General features: G+C 26.2%; 1 protein-coding gene across 1 annotated transcript in view; it reads right to left on the bottom strand.

Annotated features, from left to right (window-relative positions):
* Nucleotides 1-4,696: 4,696 nt before the first annotated feature.
* The window catches only part of Glg1 (Golgi apparatus protein 1), a 49,543-nt gene continuing 34,533 nt past the window's right edge, over nt 4,697-19,706 (bottom strand). The window contains exons 16-23 of the mRNA XM_016068011.4: nt 17,702-17,794; nt 17,250-17,417; nt 15,438-15,638; nt 10,347-10,487; nt 9,828-9,920; nt 9,626-9,746; nt 7,243-7,358; nt 4,697-6,442 (exon numbers count right to left, since the gene is read on the bottom strand). Coding sequence (XP_015923497.1) covers nt 6,275-6,442; nt 7,243-7,358; nt 9,626-9,746; nt 9,828-9,920; nt 10,347-10,487; nt 15,438-15,638; nt 17,250-17,417; nt 17,702-17,794 — 1,101 coding nt within the window. The 3' untranslated portion in view covers nt 4,697-6,274. The remainder of the gene's footprint in view (nt 6,443-7,242; nt 7,359-9,625; nt 9,747-9,827; nt 9,921-10,346; nt 10,488-15,437; nt 15,639-17,249; nt 17,418-17,701; nt 17,795-19,706) is intronic.

Raw genomic sequence — 19,706 nt, 5'->3', positions numbered from 1 at the left:
AAATATTAACTCATGGTTTTTATTATAAATTACAATCACTTGCATAATAACACAGATCCTTTCTTCACAACACACAATTCTTATTTTTACAATTTATACAATTGAGTTTTACAACTCAAAAAACCCCATACAAATAAATGCAAGACAGCACGGACAGTCTTATGAAAACATATAGTTTGTTGCAAATAGAAGATAAGAACATAGTTATAATACTGACTTCAAAAAAAATCAATGATTAAAAACAAAAAAGACTTGTTACACTGTTACAAATAAGAAGACATGTAGTATATATAAAATATCCAGAAGTGTTTTATTACTCTTAATAACACTCCTGCATATTTTTTTTTTATAAAGATAGATGGAAGTACATATTAAATAAATTTTAAAGGAAGATTAGATTATAATAAAAGTCAATATTAAAATAACAACTTGCATGAAAAAATCCTTTTAAGCAAAATAAATTTCAGATAGTTTGTTATTTGCCATTAAATTTTCAATTGTAATGTTTATATTATAAATACGAAATCATAAATATTTATGTGTAAATCACCATATTCATGCACTATTGTTAACACTACAAACAATTATTGAATCTGTTGTCAAATATGAATAAATGTACCATATTTTAACAAATTAAAAATATGGTAAGAAGCTTTAAAGTTCATTGATATATGGAAAGGAAATTAGAACAATTTAGGAAACTAAATATTATTTAGTAATGAGACTAAACACAATAAAAAAATTTTATCTTCTTTGCATGCAATAGTATTCAAATCGGATGAGATAAATATCACAGACTTATAAACTTATGATAATTAGAAGACAAAAATTTTTTGTTTAAAATAAAACTTTAGATGAACTTTCACCATAACTTAAAATGAAATTCTATGATGAAATGCAACATAAGTTAGTTTAAAAAAATATTTTAACATAATTTTTGTTTTAATACATAAAATTTAGGAGCTTTGATTTGTGCATTAACCTCTTCCATCATTGCAGAAAATACTTTTTTGTACTTGGAAAAGTATTTTACAGTTAACAATGACAAAGTGAACTATACTTTAATTTGTTTTAGTATAAAGGCAATTTTTAACAATAAATGAAGATGATTATTAAAAAAAATTCTCACAAAACCCATGCCAGGTGGATCCCAGACACTCAGAATTTTATCTAATTTCAATTATTTTTTTTAACTGATGGTATAAATTTTATTAATTTTTTAGTTAAGTCACGTTCTTAAACATAAAATAGATTGCTAAACACTTACGATTGCCATTAAGAGAGTAAAAAAAAATTAAAAATTGGAGAAAAATATCGAACTTTTAAGTAGCTGAAACATAACATTTATTCATTTACACTGACCTTGGATTACTTAAATTCCCAGAAATTTCCCTGATTTTTCAGGATTGATAAAATTCCCTGATTTCCCCCCTGTTCTTCTTGATTTCCTGGCTATGAGGTCAATCGGTATGCACTTAATTTGGGGTAAAACATTAAAAAAAATTTCAGATCTGGAATTTTTTTAAAGAAAATTGAGATGAGAATATAAAATGAACCATGTGTTTTTACCAATGTATTAAAAAAATCAAGAGCTAAAACTAAACTGTTTGCAAAGATGCCTGAAATCAAACATGGCTTGTTAAAATACCATATTAGATATTAAAAATACCATCAAAAAAATTTAGACTACATCAGTACAAAACACTCTTGGAATATTTTTTTTGGAGGAGGGGGGGGAAGCAAGAGGTCAAAATTGTAGAAAAAGTGTATTCCAATATTTTTTTTTTCATTTATTATTATATAAGAGAAAGTATTCTAAATACAACAAAGTCCCAGTAATCTCAATTAATGTGAACCAATAACCATTGCCAATGCTGATTACTGAAAATTGGCAGATTTTCCCTGTTGTAAAAATAAATTTATTACTTGATCAAACATTTCTCATTAAATAAACAAGAATTCTGTAAAAACTTTTTTTGTGCAGGTACACAAACAGATTGCAACCAGAATGTAATTTGAGGCCGACAGTTAAAGAGTTGAAAAAGATATGGTAACCCTATATGTCCTGTATGTCAGGAAACAGTGAAAAAGTCCAAAACATCTTAAGACTAAATATTATAATGAAGAGTTTTAAAACATGAATTTTCGCTTTTCAATAAAAAACATTATGTTGCAACTATAATGATTGAATGATATCACAATGTGTATTTATGTTTTGTGAGATTCGAGTATCACATTTAAACACTCATTTTTTTATGATATATCACACTAACTATTCCAGCGATAGCGTTTTGAACGATTGTGCATTTTCATAAGCTATATATTTTGAATTCATAGCATTAAATACGATTTTAAATTTTGATCTGGATAAAATTCTTTTGTTTTTTTCTCTCAAAACATACAATGGTAACACTAAAACACAGCATGCAAAAATTCAATTACGTGTAACTGTTGCCTAAACTCAGATTATTGGGACTATATTGTAGTTTGTTATGGGGGGATTATAGAAGTTAAATAAATTAAAATGTATTGTTCATACATATATTGTATAAATGATACTATTTTCTTTTTGAAGAATACTACATTTTCATTGCATTGTGCAACCATAACAAATTAAAATTAGTTATTTAAGACTTATTTTCCAATATTACACAATATTTAAGTAAATACATTATTAGGTATAATAAACAGAAACACCCTTTAAAATAAACATAGCTAAAAACTTTAGGAAAAAAAATGCAAACAATCCAAAGATGTAATAATAACAATTTGCGATCATAAAAATTCAAAAGTTGTGATTCGAAAGTTTTAAATATATAACATTAATTTAAATGTATAGAAATTTAAAATGCGCATTTTTTAATTAAATATAATGGCATAAATTATGAAAAACATAAAGCATCATCTGCCACAAGGATTTAAAATATTATTCACAGTGTGTATAAAAATTCAATAGTTAGAATAATATTTCTTTTAAAATTCCATTAAAAACCAAGCAAATGAAAAGCAGGATATAAATAATAATGTAACAAAAAAATAGAAATAACATGCAAACTTTGCATAAAATATAATTTAAATACACATTTAACAAAAGTTCTCAAGAAAGTACAATTAAAATGTTTAAGTATTACAATTCAGTACAAATAGCTACAGAAAAAGTATAGATTAAGTTTCAAAAGGCATCATTTTTTGCATAGTATAAAGACATACAAAATCAGAACTGCAAATTTGATAAATCTACAAGGAATATTGAGTTTGGCACAAATATATTTAAATATTATAACTCAGAATTAATTATATTTCATGCAAATATATAAACTTTTGAAATCATAGTTCTAAATAAATCATGAAATTTGAAATCTGAATTGAAATTATACAAATACAATATACATTGACACAGTAGATCTATCTCTTAATTTTTGTATAATTTAAACATCTATTGCATGTAAATCTTTTGACTAGTAGTATTTAATAGGATTTCAATTTAATGCAAGCTAACTTTATGTTAAGTAAGTATGTATATATTTTATGTTAAATCAAAGCAAGGCAACATTATTAACATGGATGGAAAATTTTTACTTGTCCTACTGGTGTGATGGTCTACCTTTTTACACTCCAAAACCTCTGTTTTGAATGCATGTTAAGGAAAACATATTGTTATACTCATTACTAATCTGCGAATAAAAAAAATTGTGAATATAAAAAAATTAAAAATAAAAACTTAAAATTATTATATCTGTATGAAAATTTTTATTTTAAGTAATTATCACAAGTTTTAAGTATTAATAATAAAGGAGCACTAAGTGTTTTTCCAGAGAAGTATATTAAAATGCAAAATTAATAACTTAACTTATATAAAATAATGAGTTACATTTTCTAAATAATAAATAACTTTTATGCATTAGTCTTTGAAAACTCAGAGCAGTTGACATCGATGAAAGTGAGCAAAAAAATTTATAAAAACACATTGATAAGGAAGTAACAAATTTTAATGTCTTCAATATTTTTTTTGTTGCAACTAAATGGATGCAGCATTAATATTAAAATATGAAATGAAACATTTAATTCAAATTACATAAGTTGCATTTTCCAAAAAAATAAAAAAATAAGTAAAAGCTTCAATATCTGGTTGTTAAGAATCAGTAAATTTTAAAAACTGAAATTGAAGAAATAAAAAAAAGGTTTTAAAAAAATATACAAAAATAACAAATTATATTCTATAATTCAAGAATGCGATAATTCTTTTATATATATTATAGCGACCAATTAATACAGCAATTAGTAAATATTTGTAAAAAAATAATTGTGAACCCAACATACAATTATAGTCAATTAAGAGATACTCTACTGCGTTCATAAATATTTTATTAAACTATACAAATATATAATAGGTAGAAGTAATTTGATAGAAAATTTAGTAGCAAAAATAAATAACATGTACTCAAAGATCTATGTGCCCATATAATTTTTAATAACCTACACAAAAGTAAATAGCAAAAGTAAAAGCAATAGCTAAATTAATTATAAGCTTGAACAAGCTAGTTAACCATATATTATCAAGATCTATTATTGTGGTTGCTGTGTATGAAAACTTAACTGTATTTTTAAATTTTTAAAACTTAAGTAGAAATAGACAGGTAAAATAAAACACACATACAGTAACTCTCAATAGAATACTACTTTTTAGAATTTAAAATTTTATCTAACAAATTTTCATGTGATACTCACAAAAATAACCTTTAAACAAAAAACTATTATTTGAAGTAGTTCCAATCAAAATTGAAAAAAAAAAAAATGAGGTACAGTAAAGCACCATTTATCTAAACGTTGATTTACAAATTGTCCAACTAACTGAAAAAATTGAAAACTAGGCATTTCTTCTCTAGGCACACCTTCTCCAAAAAAAAAATTTCTTAAGGAAAATCCTGAATCTCCGTTAATCTCTGAAGGAATCGAAAAATTACGTTTGTCTCTTAGTAACAAACATGATACCCTTCCCCTTTGCTCACATATTTCTGCCAGTTTTAACATTAGAGGAACAAGCCTCCTTTTTTTCCAAAAATTAGAGAGAAAAGTTTTGCATTTTATTTGATTAAAAAAAATAGACCAAGAATAAACATTCTATTTTACTAAGTTCTGCAAATGTTTTCAAGCATGTCGATAAAGAATAAAACAGTCGTGCTATCATTACATCCAAAAATTAAGATAGTTAAAAGATTGAGTAATCTGAAAACAGAAAACAACGCAGCACTTGAATCCAACATTGGGAAATGTATCACATATTTAAAAACAGTGATTAGATTTTAAACTTTGTATCAATTTTGGGGAAGTTACGTGTGACTGGGAGATACTTAAATAGTACAATTAAAATAGTAAGATCAAATATATATATATTTTAAAAAAATCAAGAATATGTATAATTTAAATGCTGATTTAAAATATTTCAAATCAATAATAGAAATCCTGTTAAATATTTCAAATCAATAATAACAGAAAACCTACTTTAAAGTTAAAAAATCAATATAAAAATGCGATGGATATGCAATAGAATCAAGATTATTGGATAACAATAAAAGTTGTCGCATATAAACAGAGATCTTCTTCAAATCAAATTTTTAAGTGCATATACATTAAACTATTACAGAAAATGACATTAAATGTGATTGAAAATTATAGAAAAAATAATTTCTCTCTTATACTTATTGAAATAATTATTAATAATTAAAGTTAATTATTAATTACTGTATATTTATTCAGTAATCTTTCAAATAAGCTAAACATACATAAAAATTAAAAAATTCAGAAACCGAAAAAATCCTGCATACACTACTGATTGAGTAATATTTCTGAGACAAAACAAAACTATTGAGAGTTATCAGCATGAGATATTAAAAGGAATGTTAAATTAGTCAGAATTTAATTTTAAGTCTTTTTCATCTTTGGTACAAGTTAAAATAAGAAAAATAGAACATAAGGTGAACATACTATACACGTTTATAAAATTCAAATCATTGCACAAGCACATATAAATAAACAAAATTTAACAATATATATATACTTTTGTTTAAGTTTGTATATACAAAACCTTTTCATGGCAGTTCGGAGTGGTTGCCTTAGGTAAGAAAGTATGATTTTTGTCAAATCCATCTTTTGTCCAAAAAAAGGATGAAAAAAAAATAAAAAATTAACTAGAAATTCATTGTATTTATGCTGTACATACAGTTTGGAAAATGTGTTCTGCTTTAAAAAAAACTTATCTAGCTAGATAAATAATTCACTTGTTTTTTTCCATAGCAGTCACTCGTTTAGTAACTCGACCACAGAAAAGTCCGCCAACAAATATGCCAGTTAGACAACCTAATATCACTACAATGATATAGTTTCTAGATGGAGAGATAGCAACTTGGCGAATAAGATCTCCAACAGATTCAGCAGGAGCTACCTGTAATATGAAATAAACAATTAAAACTTACATAAATCTCATTAAAAAGGAAAAAACAACAAAAAAAAAAGTATCTCTGAAAATTAACTTCATAGAGTATCAAGAATGGCTAGATCCAATTCAATGGATTTATAATACACATTTGAGAAAATCATCAATTTTTCATTGATTCTAAATCATGTATGCTATATTTAAAATTGAACATTACTTAATAAAAATACCATAATAAATTTTATTTTTATGGAATTCAATATGTTTTATTACTTAACAAATTCAACATTAATTGCAATAATTCATTCTTAATAAATTCAACAAAATTCACAAAATGGAAGTTCGTTAAATAGAAGTTCGCCTGTATAGATATAAACAGTACTTTGGACCAAAGGTGAGGAGTCAATAATTGAGATGCTTTGATTTATAGTAGAAACTTTTCATTAAAAATAGAAGATATACAAAACTAAATAACTTATTCTTCCTATTTTAATTTTCCCTAATTTTTCAAATCTGATTGAAATGTAACTAAATGGTGCGTAAAAAAAACAAAATCTATTATCTTCAGAGACCAAACAAATGTTTTCTTTGATTAGAGAAACAAGACAATATCAAGAATATGACAAAAACAACTTTTTTCTTTAAAAAAAATATTTTTTTACCTAGAAAAGCTGATGTATAAAAATACACATTTCTCAAAAATTTCAAAAAAATTTGCAAAAATAAGGTCAAACTAGGTATACTACAGAGCAAAATAACTGGTTTTTAATACAGTATTAACATAAATAAGTTGACTATAATGAACTTACTTGTGCAGCGTACTCAAACATTTGAACCCGTTTGGATAGCATTGTTTTGCACTCTTCTGATAAAGCAGCAGCAGAAGGAGGATCTCCTTCCAGAATTGTAAGGAGGCATGACAACTCTGTAATTAAAACTCAAAAATGAAAATGTCTCATAATCATGTAATTTAATTTTAATAACGAATCTTGTATAAGTTGATTTTTAATCTTAAGAACCACATGAGCTTTAGTTCAAAATAAAGAGAAAAGAACACAAATAACCCAAGACAGATTTATTTATTTTATTTTATTTCTATTATTATTTCATTTTACTTATTTTATTTTATTATGCAAAAGATCCAAATGTCTAATTTAAACTATTAAAATAGTCTAAAACAAGAATAAAAATGATATTGAGAAAATAAAACTATAAGAGTGAAATAATATTAAGATAAATTATTAGGATAAAACAATGTTTAATACAATTGAGTTTATAAAGATAATACAATTTTGCAAAACAATAACTATTACACAGTGTGAGGCTAAATTTCTCAATAAAAAATAAGCACCTTTTAAGTACTTTTCAAGCACTTAAAAATATTTTTAAGCACTATATACATTCACAAAATGCGAAATAATTTTCAAAGACTTTACATGAACATGATAAAATAACTATAAATTAATAACTTCGGTCCGATATCAGAGGGAGGAAAATGAAGCCTGAAATTGAAAATATCTTGCAAAACGTAGCAGAGATTCACATGAGATTGCAATAATCTCACCGAACCCAGCTCATAATACGTGGCAAAAATCGACATGGTAAAGAAAAAAAATTTTGATTTTCGAAAAGGGAAAATTAAGCATTTTTTAAAAACAATCAGTGAAAAAGCACCTTTAAGGGCTTTAAAAAAATTAAAATCAAAAATAAGCAAGCTTAAGCCCTTTTTAAAAATGCTATGCACCATGTATAAGATAAATATTTTCTTTAAAAATCATGTTCATAAAACAATTCTTAACAAACTATACATTTTATGAAGAAAAAAAAATTTCCACAAATATAAATTATTAATCTTTTACTATGCTAAAATCTTATTATAATAATATACATCCATAGATATTTATTTTAAAAAAAATACATGTGCAGTAGCATAGAAATTTTTGTTGAGAAAAAGAGTCACAAGGTCGAATCTGATTAATTCATTAATGGAGAATTTGAAGAATATTCTCAACTTATTTTCTTTCAACTTATTTTCTTATTTTCATCAACAAAATTATGAAATAATATTTACATATTATATCATTATATAATTGATATGGGTGATGTTTAACATATTACGTTACTGTTATTTGAATACCGAACTATTTGAATACGTTAGCATTACGAATAAATTAATACTGTACTCTTAATTCCATTTTATTAATACATTTTCCATTTTATTAATAAATACGTTTTGCACGAATAAATACATATTACATAACACATTTTATTAATTATCTTATATGTATGACATATTTCCATAACTGCCAATTGATATGCATTTTGTGTAAAATTTTATTTTCACATTTAAGGTGGTTGTGTAATTTATGCTTTCCATTTATTTCTGCGATTTCTAAACTTAAAATGATTTCAACCATTACTACAAATACAGATTAATATTTATATAAGTGCATAATTATAACAAAAAAAACATAATAAAAAAGATATTTCTGTTTATTACTGTTATTCAATTTTTATTTCACTAACGATCGAAAATATCATCCTTGGTAAGATTAGAGCTTGGCATGTATTTATTTGATTAATGTTTTCAGAGAATGAGAACAAATAGACATTCTAATGTTTCAGTAGTAACTTTAGGTCTTGAGTAAAATTAAATAAATAAAAATCAATGCAATATGCTGCATCTTATTCATGGATATAAATTTGAGGTAAGCAAAAAAGAACATTAGAAAGAATTTTAAAAAAAAATTATTTAAAATCAATGCCATATGCTGTAGTTTTTTTTTCCACAGATATAAGTTAAACTAAGAGAAAAAAAAATTTTAAAAGCGCATGTTATAGAAATTAGCTGAACAAAATAAATTCTCTAGAAAGAAGAATTAATGCAATATGTTGTAAATTGTCCATGAATATAAGTTTAAGCTAAGAGGAAAAAAAATTTAAAAGTGTATATTACAAAAACCTAAATTAACCAAATGAAATAAATTTTCTAGAAAAAAATGAATGCAATACATTATTAATTCTGTGCATTGATATAAATTTAAGGTTTAGAAGAAAAATAAACTTTTAATGGCTACATTATTAAAATATGGATTCTGCTAATAAATACGAGACTAATGAGGTTGCAAAAGTAAATATATTAACACAAAGTAGTCATTAATGAAATATTTCAGTAGGATATTTAATACTTACGTCGACCATGACCAGCTGGAATTTCACTGCAAAAATGCTTAATATCTGTTATACAGACTCTATACAATAAAGGATCAGATTGTATGTCAGCTTTTCCTTCAAATATTAGACGTGCAACTTCCTGTTAAATACAGTATTATTATGAAAAATAACAGAATAACCTTTGCATAAGTGCATAATTTTAAAAAAAAAAATTACAAACCCTTCTACAATCAGCTTTTTCCAGTTCTTTTTTCTGAAATTTTATTTTTAAGCATTCTTCAATATTTGGTTCATCTGAGCATTTCTTTTGAATCTGAAAATTTTAAAAAAAAGATTAAATAGATGAATAAGAATTTTAAAATGTTAAAATAGCAGAATAATGTTAAAATAGAAGATAAGAAAAATGCTAATGTCACTGAATGCATGCTGAAATATGCACATAGCATATTTCCTAACATTTAAAAACCAAATTATGTTACTTAATCCTTTTTTTTAGCAAATAAAAATCATAAATTTAATGAAGTAATCTTTTTATACAATAACCTTGACTTTAGTTCAGAATAAAATCTATTTTTAGAGATTAATAATCATCTTAGAGATAAATATTTTGCTAATAAAGCCTTCCTCAAACCACTTAAAATCCATGATAGCAATGAATTAAAATGTGTTGTTATACTATTACATATAATTTTGTAGATTTGTAGTTAACTAAGTAATTGTATTACAAGACTACACTTACGTCAAAACTACATGCTTGTACCAGTTGAGGATCCAAATTATAATCCAGAGCAACGTCTCTCATTAATCGAACTATTTCATTTTCACACAGACGAGAAAGTTTCTTGTTTTTGCGATATTGCTGCTTCAAACAATTTATTACCTAAATATGAAAAAATAAATCTCTTCTTACAATAATATTATTAAAACCAGTGATAAATAAGAGGGGATAAATATTTTTCATTTTAATATAAGTTTAAGTTGTTCAGGATGGTAACCTGTTCTATACATTATAAATTCCTTGACAATTTCAACACTATCCCTAAATAATGTTTTCAAAAATTACCATTTTAAATATTCCTCTTTTTTCAAAATATCATTGTTACATAGAATAATGTATATCCTTTACAAAGTAGTTAAAAATAATTTAATGCCGATTTTTTGTCATCATCAACTTATATGATTACCATTCTAAAAAGCCTTTTTTCAATATTATGATTAGTACAATATTTCCCAAGTGATAAGTTTTATTTAATAAAAATGCAATCAATTATGAACAAACATTTCATATTAAATTATTATATAGCACATTTCCTGATAAAATATCTAATGACTTTTGCCCTCTGTAAAGCCTCATATAAATTACATCAACAAAACCAATTTTTCTCCAATTCTTAATGCTAATAAACACACAACAGGGTTCCCACTCTATGATGAGATTGAAATTCAAGGACTTTCCAGGACTTTTCAAGGACCTCAACAAAATTTTCAAGGACCTTAGTCTAAGACCAATTTTAAAAATTATTCTCTTCTATTTTACTAGAAGCAACAATGCTTGTTGTGGCAATAATTAATTTCAAATATAATACCTAAATGCTTTGCCTATATATAGAGAGAAGAGAGTATATGTATTATGGACTAAATTTTATATTTTTTTAAAAACAACCCTACTGGTTTTACATATTAATTCACAAAATCATTTTCAGCACAATCTATAACTAATGGTAATGAGGTGTTAATGGTAAAATCCTTTAATCCTGTGTATTTCCATGTGAAGGCTGCATGAAAGACAGAGCTAAATCTTAGGTATTCCATATTCCATGACTATTCCATAACCCCCTCCTCTCCTCTATTAAACATCGTTTCTGAAATTATTCATCCATAATTTACACAACCTTCTCTAAATGTTATGCAGCAACAATTCTTTCTGAAAATAAAAATTAGAAGGAACATATCCCATTTTCACCATGTTTAAAAGCATTATTCGTTATGTGTAGAGCCCGGATTTTGATGACCTAAAAAATCTCAACTAATGCCCTTAAAAAGGGCAAAAAATGCCCTTAAAATGCAAAAATTGCGCAAAAAATGCCTTAAATAAAGTAAAAGTATTGAATTAAAAAAATGTTTTGCTCTTTAAAATTATTATGAGTCATTTAAAAAATATAAAGCAATGCAATACTTTGTTCTACGTTCGTTAAAGTTTGAAAAATATGTTTTATATCCTAAAATAGCAAAAAAAGGAAAATTTATTGACACCAAAATATTTTTATTTTGTATAAAAACTTTAATGGATATAACAACCTCCATCTCATAATATTACTAAATATCAGAATTACATTGGATTATTAAATGTTTTTTGATAATTTGAAATGTAAACGAGCGTCTCTTGTCTGAAAGTAAATTTTCATTCATGCAGAAGCTTCTTTCAACGTCTACTGTGTATTTGATAAAGACGGTCTCACTTACTGACAATTCTTCCTCAATTTGAAAAGATTTTGCTTCACCAGTTAAAATCCTATAGATTTTCTTCATTGTTTGGAAGCCAGTGTAATAATGAAAATTGATAAAAAATTATAAAAATTGGAAAAAATTAACAAAAAACCTTTAAAAATGCATTAAAATGCAAAATACGCTCCAAAATTTAAAGAAAAATGCCCTATAAATCTAAAAAAATGCTCTAAAAGACAAAAAATGTCTAAAAATGCAAAAAAATGCAAATGTCATCAAAATCCGGGGCTCAGTTATGTGTAATCCACAATTGCCAATGAATATGACCTGGTGGGAATATTTCTCTTTTAATTCACACTGAAGCTTCTAATAGAATTTCCAATTGACATAGGGTCCATCCATGGATAATTGAAGTATTTTAGAGAGCTTTTAACCATCATCCATGCATTTGTAAAAAGAGGACAAAATATTTTCTGCAGTTCCATGACCCATAAATTGGGAGGTAAGATACTTAGTGCAAACTTTATTATCAATTCCTTACCATAATGTCCATCTGCTTAGATTGTAGAGACTGATTTAACGTCTCATCAAAGAGTACAGTGTAGCAATCAACATTCTTCAGCTCATTTATAAGAATCCCTTTGAAGTATAGTGCCAATCCAAAAGAGCCCAAATAGGCTCACTTTGTGGCACTACAAAAAAATTGTCTCGCTATACAGCTATCAGCAAAAATTTTGGAAATGGAGAACAATTTACTAATCCCTTCACAGGAGTTACATGAATAATTACTAGTGATGCACTTCAGACTCCAGAGAATTTCAGCATCAAGCACATTCCTTTTCACCAGATAAGAAGACAATGTTACCTCGGCCACTAAAGTTTCTGTTTCACATGGGGCACACGATGTTGAAGGAGTATTTACACCAGATGAATTAGATGTTGATGTCTTTAGAAAAAGAGAACTCAGGGCATGAGACTGCTTTTTTGTTTTACCTTTCTTTCATGTGTGATTTCAGAGCAGATTCTTCCATTTTCGCGATATCGATCTCCTTCATGTATAATCGGCACTTGGCGCTGAACTTCTTTTTGGGCATCGATAAAATCCATTCTTTATAAGCTTGATTATCCATCCATTGGGGATTAAAATAGCACTTCCCAGGCATAACTAGTCTAAACTACATAACACAAATACGAAGTCGTGCCTTTGCGAATACGCTTTACAATAATTAAGTTTTGAAATGACGCAAACGTAAGGACAAGTGCGGATGGTAAAACGGCAAATTTATTGAAAACTACAAGGTACATATTGTTACGAAATTCGAGAGTATTCCAGTTTTGATAAGAAAAAAGAAGATCTAAGCATATGCGACAGAAGATGAAGTGGAGTCTCGCCCCGAACGCATTGATTGTCTGCTGTGCTCCGCGCGCTTGGCAGACACGAAGACGCTAGGCCCGGTTAGAAATGGCGGCGTTAAAAACCAGGTGAGAGAGCTCGGGAACAAAACAGAAAGAATGAGAAAGATCCGCGGGTGTTTTATAAAAAGGGCCGCTGGCAGTATTGGACAAATTCAAGGACCTATCAAGTTTCTCAAGGTCCTAAGACGTTTTTCAAGCACTTTCAAGGACCTAAATTTAGCAAAAAAAAATTCAAGGACTTTCAAGGACTCTCAAGGACCGTGGGAACCCTGCACAAATTCCTTTGCAAAAGATTAAAAATTTTGTTTTAACAAAAATGCAATCAATTATGAGAAATATTTGGTGTATCGACACTGGATGATTTTTATTTACGATAATTCTTTACAGAATCGGAACATTTTCAGTTTATTGTTAATTGACTTTTGATTGTTCATCACAAATTAAGAAGGAACGCCATCATGCTTTCTGGCAACACAAACTGATTTCTGACCACTGTACTGAATTTACAGAAAAATAACAATAAAGATTGTATGTAATTATAGCTCACTTGTCCTAGCAATTTTAAACTTTAAGACGAAAAAATGATAAAATGGGTAGTATCTTGATAGAATATTAGATAAGAAGATTAGATAAGAAACACAGAAAAAGAAATTATTATTACAAGGGATGCAATTATGCAAGGTATGTATTATGACAAGGTAATGATTAGTTATTTTTAAAATAACTACTTTTTTTTTTAAAAAATGTCAATTAAATAAGAACTAAAACCAATAAAAATCCACAGTATGCTGCATTCAAATTGAGAAGGCAAGGACCAAATTCTAAGCAAGTTTCTGTAAATTAGTTAGAAGGACTTCAACAAATGGCGCTGCTGAGTAAAATAATGATATCAAAATAACCACCATTTGCAACAACAATATGGAGCCAACTAAATAAATAGAGGCCTGTAGGAATATATCAGTTTAAATGATCTCATATATTTAAAAAATAAAAACAGATATTTATATCTCTTAGTTAGCAGTGCCATCTGTACCTAGAAAACTTGTTTTTCAAAATAGAATGCAGAAAATCTTACATTTTTACCTCTTTCCATTTTTCTTAAATTAATTTTCAAACCATGAGTAAATTTTGAGGCACCCAATATGAACACTAAACCTATATAAGTTCGAAATATTTTTATCCTCAGAAAATATATTTGAAACTAACTCCACATTCAAATAACAGGCATGGATTCTTTAAACTCAGAGGCATGAATGAAGAAAACAAGCGATTCGAAAAAGAAAATGAGACAATGAAGAAATGGAAAAAAGTTTGATATTATGACAACCAAAGCTGACGTCTTCATGGGGGGTCACCAGTTTCGAAAGTCATAAAAGCAAAACTTTTTCTAACGAGAAAGCAAGACAAAAGTCTAAAATTGCCTTCTCTGTACCCCAAAGGTTTTGTCGGAAAAGAAGACGTCAGCTTTGGTTGTCATAATATCACATTTTTTTCATTGTCTCATTTGTTTATTTTCTTTTGGATTAACTGTTGCTAAACGCGTTTTTCCATTGGATGTATTTTTATTTTTAATTGCTTTAAAATTTTGAATTCTTTACTTAATCCAAAAAGAAAAGTTACTGTTGACTTTGTCTATTTTACTCCCCTTTTGTTTTCCTCATTAACATTTGGCGAGTCTTGAAAATGGACTCATTCACCTCTTTTTTAGTATTCAGAACATGTCTAAACATTCAGAACATGTCTACTTTCATTACCATCTTCATTTTTTTTTTAAAATCAAGTTTTTATATCATAGAGATCTTTCTAATCTTGAGACTATTAATTTAAAACTGCACATTCAATTTACTGAATTTAAGAATTTAATTTTAAAATGCAAAAAGAAAAATTTCTACACATAATTAAACAAAATAAAATGAACATAAAAATGGACATCTTTAAGCAAATATATATAGGCAGATAATAACATTACCTTTCCTTCAAACTCTTCTCCATCTTTATGATCAGCAATCACAGTAGAACAAAATTTTGGGATATCTCTGACACAAGCTTGTTTCAATCGGGGATTTAATCTATAGTCAGAGTTTTGCTCCACCATCCTTTTGATAATTATTTTTCGACAAGTTCTATCCATGCCATTATCATCTCTTTTTTCTCTTAGGCAATCTAAAATCTAAGATAGAAAAATAGATAAAAATTAGTGGAATTACTGGTATAGTATAACCTCAAAAATCTAGGAACCTCCAAAATCTAGCCTTTTTTCACAGCTCGGGATGGGGAAAAAATTTAAATTAAAATTTTAATTCAACTAAGATGACAAGATAATCTATAACAATAACTACCAAAAAAGGAACAACAAAACTACATGAATTCACAAAGAAATCTTCCTAATCCACGTGTCTACTCAAAACGATTGGAGTAGTACTATTGAATTATTAAAAACATGAGGATTTAAAAATGTCTAAAGCAACACTCCATAAGACAACGTGAATACATGGTGAAATCTTCCCGAAAAATTCCTTAATTCTTCCCAAATAACTTGGAAGCAAAGATTTGAAATTAACATAGTGTAATTATATTATAAATAAGAGAATTTTAAAAACAAAATGAAAATTCATTAAAATAAACAACAAAAAAACACAAATTAATGACAAAAGAGTGCATTTAAATACTGGTTACTTAAATGAGTGATTCAAAATTTGTTTGCTGTAATAGTGTTCTATTAAAAACATTAGTATTTTAAAAACTAAATAGAAATGTGTCACAACTGTCGAAAAACAAAGGGAAGAACTATGTGAATTTGCAATTTAATCAAAGAAAATTGAACATAAAAAAAAAAAATTTTAATAAAAAATTACTAAATAGTGAGTTTTGATATTCTAGGGATCTAAAATATCCAAAGTACTAAAATATCAACATATTAAAAATTATGAGAAAATTCATAGAAAAACTACCAAAAGAAAAGAGTGAAAGATCATGTGGGTTCATGATGAAATTACAAATTATTATTTTTTTTATAATTTTGAGCCCGTAACTTTAGCTTCTCAAAAAACTTAAGTAAAATAAGAAGTTAAGTAAAGTAAGTAAAAGAATTTTCCAAAATAAAGACTTTTCTAACTTCCAAGCACTCTGGATCTTCAAAATTATATGGCATTAAAAAAAAGTTTTTCAAAATTGCAGAAGCATTTTTAAGAGTACGTAAAATAAAATAAAAAGTTATAAGAAGAATATTAAAAAAAATTACCAAAAAAAGTATAGGCCGAGAAATTATTAAAAACAAGCGCAACATGTGTAAAGAAAATGCAAAATCAAAAAAAGAATGTCAAATACAGCACGAAAAACATATATACAAATACAGCATGTGCATGTGGCTATGAAATAAAGCATGTATCTGAAAATCATAAGCAGGATGTAGTTCCTTAATTTATCACATTTGCAGCTCTCTAAAAGAATCAAATATTTTTCGGTACCAGAATTCCATAATCTGTGATATAATAACATTTTATATTTGTAGGGTAATTGGAAAGATTAAGACTAAGAAATATGTAATTAAAATATGCTTTTAAAAATTAATTATAATTATTCTTATTATTTAAATAAGATACTTAAAAATTAACAATAAAATCAAGAATTTCCAAAATAAACAAAAGCATGTCTGTGGTTGCTTTGTTATACATCAGATTACAAAACTTAATGACACTGTTAGCTTCCTAAGTGCTTGAAAAAAAACTACACAAAGAAACTTTAACAAAATTATTTAGAATAATTACAAAGAAGTAAGTACCTGGGATAAATCTGTATCAGAGCAGTACTTTTTTATCATAGGCTTGCATGTTGTAATGAGAGCATAATCAATGGCATTATCTACCATTTCTTCTTTTTCCCGGTTAAAAATGGACTTGTGGCATGCGGATGATAAAGACTTTTGATGATTTTTTAAACATTCTAACATCTGTAATAAATGAAAACTTTAGCATAAGAATAATTCAAAATAAAACACTAACTTTAAATTAAATGATTAAAAGCATATTTAATAATTTTTTTAACATTTGATATATTTGTGAAATGTAAAAAATCTGAAAATACAAATGCTCCAAACATTTCAAGAAATTATAATAAAACAATGACATAAATATACATAACTATCAGAATATTTAACAAAAATATTACTAAGAAAAACATTTTCCAACCCTGATTTTTTATAAAAGTTGAGTAATAATAACTAAAAACACTTACATGAGCTTCTTCTTGTCTAACATTGCTACAAAATGTTTTTTGGTCTTCACTACAAGCATCATTGAGGGCAGGATCAAGTTTGATGCTTTCATCCTTAAAAAAAATTTTACATATATATATATATATACCCATAAGATGATTCAGAACCAAAAAAATAAACAGAAAAAATAACATTTAAAAAAGCCATTCTCATTATTTAGATTAAACAGACCACAGTTGCTTAAAGAAAGAAAAAAAAATGCTGTTTTTTGCAATGAAGATGTTTTAGTAAGTGAAAAGTATTTTATTGGCATACTCGATTAATCAGTAACAATTATGAGAAATTATGCTCAAAAGCATGAGCTGCAGACATTGTTTACTAACTTTTACTTTGACTAAATAATCAAAACAAAAATAGCAATTAATGAAGCATTGAATTTAATGATTGGAATAAAATTAATTTCAAGAAATTGCTATTGAATTCTTCAAAAAAAATTTTTTTTAAAAATTTGGTAAAAAAATTAAATCCTCAAGAGGAACAGCTAAAGACAAGATAATTCAACAAATTTGCAACTCAAAAACCATATTTTCCTGAAAAAAATGAAAAGATGGTTAAAAATATTTATACTCAAAATAAGTAGGTTTTTCGGCACAGGTTTGTAAAATTAATTTTTAAATGGTACCTTGTAACATTAAACTTAGTCATATTTCATTGAAGTTAAAACTGTTAATGGTAGAAAAAGTTTACGATCAGTCAGCTCTAAGTTACAAAGCATCATTTCATAGAATAGCAAGAAATGTTTTATATCCACAAAGTTTAGGTTTCATTCGAATAACTTCTCAACTGCATCTAGAAATTTTCATTGTGAACCAAACCAAGTTTTAATTATTTTTAGTTTTGATTGCTAATGCTAAAAAAATTAGAGCTCAGGACCAGGCAAAATTAAACCTTATCATTATAGCAAATTTATAAAATTAATTTCTCAACTATACTGCGTTAAAATGACAAAAAAAGTTTAACTATAGAGTTTTGACTGCCAATTCTAGAAAAAATATAGCTTAAAGATAACAGTACAAACACCATTTTTAAGAATGAAATTTTAATCCAAAATAATGAGTTTGGTACAAATTTGTAATTTCTAAATTGCCTCTAACAAAAATTAACAAAAAAGCCATACTTCAATTTTGATAGAACATATTAGAAAAATTACAGTTCAAAAACAAAGTATGTGGCCCTATTTTAAATAATGACATTTAAAGAACCACTTAATTTTACAAAATTTAATAATTAATTTCACAAACTCAGTTCAGTTTAATGTGATATTGTTTAGCTCTGCAAAAACTCTCAGACTTAAAAACTTAAAATTACAAAAGTGTGTAAAAAATTTATAGGGATTTCGATGAACTAAAATAATTGAACAATTAATAATTAGTCGGAGAATTATTCGCAGTTAAATTTGTAATAAAAATACCATGTGGACAGCTCTGAAACTACAAAGTAGAATTTTAATGAGCTGAAAGAGCCTTTTTTTCTAACCAAAACTATTTTTAAAAATCCAATGTGTAATCCAATCCAATTAAGTAAATTTTCACAATTTTTTATTCATATTTTTTGCTTTAAATAATGATATTCTATCCTTTGCTGTAAAAACATTTATTTATTTCTCTCAAAATTTTAATTTTATAATCCTGTGCTTGACTTGATGCCTAAAAACACAAAAAAATTTAATAAACAAAATTAAAAAAAAGAGAAAGATTAGATGTTGCTAAGTATAAATCTTAACATTTTTATTGAGATTTTTTAAAATATAAGAGTATAAGGGAGATAAAAAACTGTTTTTGATTTGAACTGTTAATTAATGTAAGTCTATTAATATATATTGTTAACAAAGAAAATTTCTTTTCATTTGTTTTTTTTATTATCTCACATTCTGTATTCCTAAGTTAAAATAATTTTTGGAAATGCAGCTAAAAAAAACTCTTTTTTTTTTAAAAAAAAAAGAGAAATATTTTTTTTCAATGCAGT

This window comes from Parasteatoda tepidariorum, chromosome 4 (assembly GCF_982258835.1).
Source record: "Parasteatoda tepidariorum strain Cologne lab strain chromosome 4, Ptep-v5.0, whole genome shotgun sequence".
NCBI classification, from domain to species: Eukaryota; Metazoa; Arthropoda; class Arachnida; order Araneae; family Theridiidae; genus Parasteatoda; species Parasteatoda tepidariorum.
This window is presented reverse-complemented; position numbering and strand designations above follow the sequence as displayed.